Here is a 7530-nt window from a genome sequence, read left to right on the forward strand (position 1 = left end):
GTAGTTAAAAAGATAACACACATAACTGTGTATGAATTAATAATATCAAATGTAAGACATTTAGAAGATTCCATTTTGTTGTAACAGAAAAATAACTTACACAGCAAACACTACAACAAAGTAGAAGAAATTTAAGTCAATTAATTGAATTTCAACAGAAAAAAAGCAGTGAAAATTACTTATATGTACATTATTTAATGAAATTCAAACTGTAGTTGACAAATCAAAGCATCAGACTGATAAAAAAGTTAGCAGTGAAAGATCCAGGTAAGGTAGAAAGAATCAATAGTTAAAAATGAGATGATGAAGATGTGAAATCTGCACTTATGTGTAGTTATAGGCATAGACTGCGGTATAAGTCACGCTTCAAATGAGAAAAAATATCAAAACACTCAAAAATGAGGATGTCAGATAGTTGTAAGGGAGGAGGTAAGAAATCAAATTCCAATATCTTCTGGAAACCCTGCTCCTTTGATTATATGTTTCCTTGAATGAGTCGTAGTTAATACAAATATTTAGAAAAAGACACAGTCAGACTACTTTTATGTGCACACATGCTTATCCAATTAAGCTTTGCCCCGATTCCCATCTGCACACACGGATGGTTTATGTCAATCAGGAAAAGTCAACCACTCAGTAGTCAGCATCTGGCAGAGCTTCTTCTTTACCCCACTTAACAACAGTCAAACATGTTTCTTTTTCAACAACTCATGTACAAAGGCTCTGTAACAGATCCCAGCTGAAGACAAGACACACAGCTTTCTTTATGCACATGCAGAAAAGGGAGCAGAGGCCTGAAGGCACATCTCTTTTTCAGAGATTTCAGTCTGACTGGCTGTCATTGTTTGTTTTATTCTTCCATGCTAACAATTCTAAATAATCTTCTCTGCAGACAGGCGGTAAGGGCTCAGTATGGTTTGGCCTTAGCGTAGACTTCATAGGAAAAGTAACACCAACTCTAGCTGCTTCCTCTGTCACTGTTTCATTCAGGGTCTTTCTTGATCAGTTTTTGCTGCCGGGCTGCTGCCACCACTTCCTTCTTTGCAGGGTTTGTTAACAGAGAAAACCTTTTAATGCTTCTGAGCTCTGTCACTGTTGATTACAGGAACAAGAGGAGACACTATCATCCCTCACCCACTTACAGAACTTGCCTCTCATACACATGAAAGTGTGTAACTATTGAATTATTTGCTGTCTTGGGCTTATGTCACGCAAAATGACAACTGAAACCTAATTACAGAGGCAAACTTGTAAGCCCAGAAATATTTAATACAATAGACTCAGCAGAAACTAGGAGAACAGGAAGACAACATTGAGAAACAGCTGTATTTAACACTAAACAGAGTTATGCTCTGTCTCAAATGTTTCTTTCCAGTTTTATATCTCAGAAAAAATCAGGATGCTTAAAGAGTTGTAATTAAATACACCTCTTTTATCCTGAGCCAGTGAAAAAGGGTCCTTTGCAGTCAAGTCTCTGCAGTGCTCAGACTTTGATGTGAGATTATCGGGCCTCAGCTACAGGCAACAGGTCACCACTCTCACTGGCCCAGTGCCTCCTCTTCTCCCCCTGCTGTTCAAAAACTGATTCAAACTGCCTCTTGGTAAAATCTGAATGAAAGAATTCCCACCTGGTTGTCAGACTGAAGGTAGGTTCCTGTTTTATTAGGATGTCAAATATTAAAGTCTGCCACAGTCCAATCCACTTCCACCACAGAGCCACAAAGAGCACAGGAAAGATTTATAAATAGATTAAAAAAAAAAAAAAAAAACAGACACAAAGAAACTACTTACTGACCAGTGGGCAATAGTTGTGAACACAGGACACAGGTGAAACTGATGGGAAGTAATCAAACAGTAGCAAATAGCACACAAGGAAGAAACACGAGGAGCAAGACCTTTCAAAATAAAACAGGAAACACCTTAAACACATTTGGTGCAGGAGCCAAAGTAGAATATGACAATATAACACAGGAAATGATCATATGGAAGGTAAAATGAAGATAAGTGATAACTGATTAAAACAAGAACTACAAGGCAATAGGTCAAATAAAACAGGATGTGGTTCAAGATATACTCAGCAAGGTTTATAGAAAACTACACTTATGAGGTTGCGTTTAAATATCACTTCCACCACAGGGGGGCACTGTGGAGCTCTCAAATGCTGAAAACACCTTTGAGAATTACGGCATATGCTTGTTTTTATTGTTAACTCCAGGAACAATCATTTGATGAGTGAATGTTCTCAAACACCACAGCCAGGTGTAAATAGACTCTAACAGTTTAATGATGCTCTAACCGTGAGCAATTATTTGTCACTTTTTTGGAAACTCTTATGCTTGACTCGTATGTTTTCATCATGAAGAGTCATGGGTAATGTTGACCTCAGTTTACCGTTTCAACAAAGTTCCATCTGCATATATGATAAATATGTGACATAGCTATGACTGGTATTAGTTATCTGAGATTTTATAAAACTCCATGTAAGTTAAAGAAATCAAAAAAGACAGTTTTCATTGTTTATTTAGAAAAAATGAAAAAAGTAAACCAAGGTATCATGCCATGAACTGAATAAAACATGCATCCTTTCAGAAACTGAACACAAGTCACAGCGATTCATTTTTTGTACAAAAAAAAAGTCTTAAAACACACAGTTACACTCTTCTTTAATCAGTCATTAATTGTTGTGAGTAAAACTTCAAGAAATCAATGCATATATAAATAATAAGTTTAATCAGCGTTAAAGAGTATTTATTGAATTTGAAAAAAGTTGCTTAGTTTCCAAACTTAAGCTAGGTGTGTATATTAGATCAGTGCCAGCTCTTTTTTTGTCATTTTATTTTTATTTAATATAATTAAATAAAACCCACAATAAATAATGTTTGAGATTTTTTTCATGTCATTTGAGCTGAGTGTGTTAAAGCTTGAGCTGACCTATACCTGATGGGCCCATTGTGTAAGACAACCATGGTGTAAATAACCTTTAAACAGGACCAGAGAGCAACAGTAAGTTAAATTTAGTTGTTCAGTGTTAAATGGTGTCTGCAGAAGACTCTCAGATCATAGATCCTTTCTCTGAGGTAAGAAGGTGGTGAGTAAATGTCACCAGAGTAATTCCTTTTGATGATTTGCTCTTTTTGAACTACAGTACTAAGAAAGTGCAATAAAAGAAATGTTCTGTCAAAGTTAAAACAGACTTGCACATTGTCAACAACGTTTCTGTGTTTTGGTCGTGCCCTTCAGGACGATGTGAGGAAATCCTACAGCCCATTTATCACAGGGCCAGTACTGCAGTCCAGGCAGGGAGTAAGGTATCTCATAGTTAGCGTCCAGGTAGGCTACTAAGGTGCTGGCATAGGCCACAGCCATCACAATCAGGATGTGCCTGGAAAATACAGACAGAGATCATGCACATTATGGTTTAACTGATCAGTACTACTGGCTATTGAAATACAAAGGGCACAACCAGTGTTCTGTGTTAATCTTTTAATGGAAAGTTTATATTTACAACCAGTTGGGATATTATCCACAATGGCCTGATATACACACGTGCAGGAAGGAAAAAAGGTGAAGACAAGGCCATGAATGATGAGGAGAGAGTGAAAAGACGTATAGAAGGAAAGAAAAGCAAAGGTATGCAAAGGATAGAGAAGATGGAATGAAAACATAAAGGCATGGAAAATGCATAAGAAGACCAGGACTTACCAGAAACCATGCAGGTAGCAGAAGTTTAGCCTCTGCCAGAAGCTACAGCCAAAACGGTCACTAATCCAGCAGGTGATGGCGAGCACCCACAGAGCTACTGACAGCTTGGCCAGCCGCAAAGCCTTCTGGTCGTTGCAGCTGTGATTTAAGAAAAAAAGATGATTAAAACAAATTAACCCTTGCTAAGAACAATGAACTAATTCTTAAAACATAGGTGTTTGTATACCATTTCATTTCTGCAGCCAGGACATACAGAAGATGGAGGCCGAAGCAGTTTAGTGCGTAGGCATTGGCTGTTGGTTTCACAAATGATGACACCGTGGTGATCACTGTCACCACCAGGACAAGGCTTGAAAATGTGGACCTGTGGGGGAAAAAAATTATTCAGGCTAACCAAGTGCTCATGTGAAATTTGCCGGCAACTAGAGATATTTCCAAAAACCTTTCATGAATTTTGTGAAACTGTCTGAATCTTGTACTAAGTTATCTATTAGAGGTGTTGCTGCCCTGAAAAATAAGTCACAGGACAAAATGACAGGTAAGCATCATGGCGCTGCAGCAGACTCTTAATGTTTAAGTGCCACAGATAAATATATTATGTCAAACACAGGCTGTGACACAGGTTACTCGACCGTTTGGAGGACTAGGAGGACCAACCCAAACCTGGCAAACCAAACTGTGGGTATTGAGTCAGGATTCCTTTTAGGCACTCATCAAATATTTAATCTATCATCTTCACACCTGGTGGTTAAATATTTACACAGGTTGGGTGGAGCTCCAAGTTTTCACAATAGTTTGAACCCCTCTCTGTCACATCCAGGTGAAGACAGCAACTCCATAATGTGTCTGTCACAATGACTCTGGTTGGAGCCGTCAGACAGGCTCCACGGCCAGTACAGGTTGGGTTTCACAGCTACAGCCTTGAAAAAAACATCATTGTTCATTCTTTTCTTCTTCTTTCCGTATTAAAGGATTATTGAGCAACGCGTGAGTTGCTAGTAACACTCTGATGGGCGAGCCGACATTGAATATGGACAAAACGTTTACCTTTCTTTTATAAAAGAGGGGAAGAGCCTGCGGGGGAACCAGACTGAATATCCCACCGCCAACACCCACAGGATGGACAACTCATCCAACATCTGACCAACAAAGCTGAGTGTCATGTGGAAGTATGCTGAGAAAAGTCCTGAAAACAGAGAAAAAATTTAAAATGTGTAACAGGGAAAACAGACACAAAGCAATCAACAGCTGCAGAGATCAACTCTAGAAAATAGTTTGGTACTCTCCAGGAAACTATGACCCTATGACTAGTGTCTGAGTTAGTTTACAGTACATATTTAACTTAATATATATGCATTCAAGGAGGTAAAAACCGTGATTTTTTTCACTAAATGCGAGCTTTGTTTTTTGAAAGGTCCAAAAGCTCTCCCATAAAGGATCCACTGCAGTGAACTGTTCATTAAAGAACCAAATAAGGTTATATCATGGTTCATATCTGTTTTAAATGCCAAATTCAGACTAAAATGATACATCTGTGGGTTTGTTGGTGATCAAACGAAATTAACGGTGTGCCTCAGGGATCCATTTTTGGCCCCTTTTTACTTCAGGCTTATAATTAAAATAATCACTAAGCTAACAACTCACAGGAACTACAATTCATGATTAATAATTGCTTCATGCCTCATGTTAAGAAAAAGGAAACATCCTATTCACCGTGTTACTGAAATCATAAGACAGAAATAACACAAACATTAGAAATTTAAATTACTGACCAACAAATATCATCATGATCCACACCAGGTGAATAGCCAGGTTTCTCTCTTTAGCATATGGGTGCAGGAGGTAGAGCATGATGGGAGATATAATAAAGAAAATAAAACTGCTCATCTGGAAAGAAAAGAGGAATGAAACATCATCAATCAACCACAATGGATTTAAGTCTATTCTGTTGATTTGCTGCTGTATCAAGATGCAGAACTTACAGTGTTGAAATACTCAACCACGTGTTCTGAGTGTTTGTAGTTGTCTTCACACCAGTCGATTTCTGAACTCTCATAAGAGAAAACTCCTGCCATCTTTTCAGCAGAGTACACACCTGTCAGAGAAAATAAGGAATTTAACACTGGTTTCTAATCATCTACTCATTTATGGCATGTAAGATGGATCAACTATTTCTCCTTCAATTCAAACTAATGTTTTCCCAGGAGGCCAGGCTTGCCTACAGGTGTTTATGGAAATGAAGTTTCAACTTTCACTGAGCTCTTTTTTGTATGCAAATGTAGCTTTGCATTGTTCCTACAAACCTTCATAATTGTTATTGACATAGTAGTTAAAGATTGCCCTTCTAACTTATATATATCTTGTGTACAATTGAAAGATTGAACTATAAGTACAGAAGTTGAAAGGGGGTAAAGTGATCCTTTAAAGGGACAATATTTCCATTCTAGTTGTTGTTCAGATTACAGGTGTATCAGATTTGTTTTTCAAATGAGAGACCTTAGGAGTGAATGTAAAAACTGTTATTTGCAAGTGGTCGGATCAGCCTTGTGACCTGACTGCATGGGTTGCTGTGGTGACTGGGTAGGCATCACTAACTAAATACTGTACAATGGTGACACCAATTAACAACCTGCAAGCTTGAGAGACACATGTTGTAATTTTGTTATTGCATGTTAATGTGCGTTTTCAAGGGCCACGTGTTGAACTCTCTCCTGTTTCAGCTCAAGCCAGAGAACCATAATTTTTCATCATGATAATGTAATGCTGGTTTTCACAAGTGAATAATCTTGATTGTTTAAAACTCGAGATGTAAACCTCAAAAACAATGTATTTACCAAAAAGTTTCATACTACTGAGACAATATCCAGTGTAGTGGACTTGTATAGTATATCTTAAATTTTGTGATAAGTGGCAGCTTTATAAAAACTCTATCTGTATCCATCCACCAGTATATATTGATCAATATCTATTTATCTGTATAAGATGAATGGAGGAGTTTTCTAATATGTGTGCGTGTCATCAACCTTTAACCTTAGTTATAATAAAATGGTAATGATTTTAAGTGGCTGCATGGTGTCAACAGAAAATCAATAGCCAAAGTTATACAATCAGTCAAAGATTACTTATTATAGGATAATTACCTTCTGCTGTGCTGGTCTGCAATATGTTAAAATTATATCACAAGCTCATTCCTGGTCATTCCTGAACAGCATGATCATTCTGATCATTTCTTTCACACCTTTTTTAGCCATTCACAAAAATCATAAACTATAATAATTTTAATACTTTTTAAGGAACAATAATAAAGAGGACTGGACCTTACCTCCCATCGCTACTGTTGTGATATCAGCCTCTTGTCCGTCACTGTTTCTCTTCTGCAGGTGGTTTAACAGGTGGATTTAACAGGGAGAGGCGGGGCATGGAAATCCTCCCGATCCTGTTGCACGAGGCTGTGTCGTCATTAATTACCAAGCTGAACGGTTTCGCATCTCAGAGCCAATACATATGTCACCGAGGGAAAATGACAGGAATGGGCTCCCTTGAATGATGGATTCACAACACTTCAGTGACAGCTTGCTATGACTGAAACTAAAATAAAAGTCATTGAGTTCTTAAGCTTCTAGTGGAAGGACAATGAATGTGTGTTTCATTTTATCACACAAACAAACAGACAGCAAGAGAAACAGGCAGAAAACAGGTGTTAGAGGGAGCTGCTGTATTTTTCTGTGAAATCTCAGGTCCTCTCTAGAAGAGGCTCAACCGGTCCATCTGCCTCCGCTGCGACAGGCCAACATAAGCCACGCACCCTTCAAAATAAAAGCATGGACG

At 38.0% G+C, this 7530-nt stretch overlaps 1 protein-coding gene across 1 annotated transcript; it reads right to left on the minus strand.

Annotated features, from left to right (window-relative positions):
• Positions 1-2803: 2803 nt before the first annotated feature.
• acer1 (alkaline ceramidase 1) lies at positions 2804-7066 on the minus strand. Its single transcript, XM_074668823.1, has 7 exons — positions 7025-7066; positions 5685-5797; positions 5475-5589; positions 4750-4888; positions 3929-4066; positions 3703-3840; positions 2804-3382 (listed from the first exon to the last, which is right to left on the minus strand). Exons 1-7 carry the CDS (start codon positions 7029-7031, stop codon positions 3205-3207), a joined length of 828 nt encoding a protein of 275 aa, XP_074524924.1. The 5' UTR covers positions 7032-7066; the 3' UTR covers positions 2804-3204.
• Between the last annotated feature and the right edge of the window lie 464 nt (positions 7067-7530).

Source organism: Halichoeres trimaculatus, unplaced genomic scaffold (assembly GCF_033239565.1).
Source record: "Halichoeres trimaculatus isolate MK-OKI-2021-1 unplaced genomic scaffold, fHalTri1.1 fHalTri1_scaffold_4, whole genome shotgun sequence".
Classification (NCBI taxonomy): domain Eukaryota; kingdom Metazoa; phylum Chordata; class Actinopteri; order Labriformes; family Labridae; genus Halichoeres; species Halichoeres trimaculatus.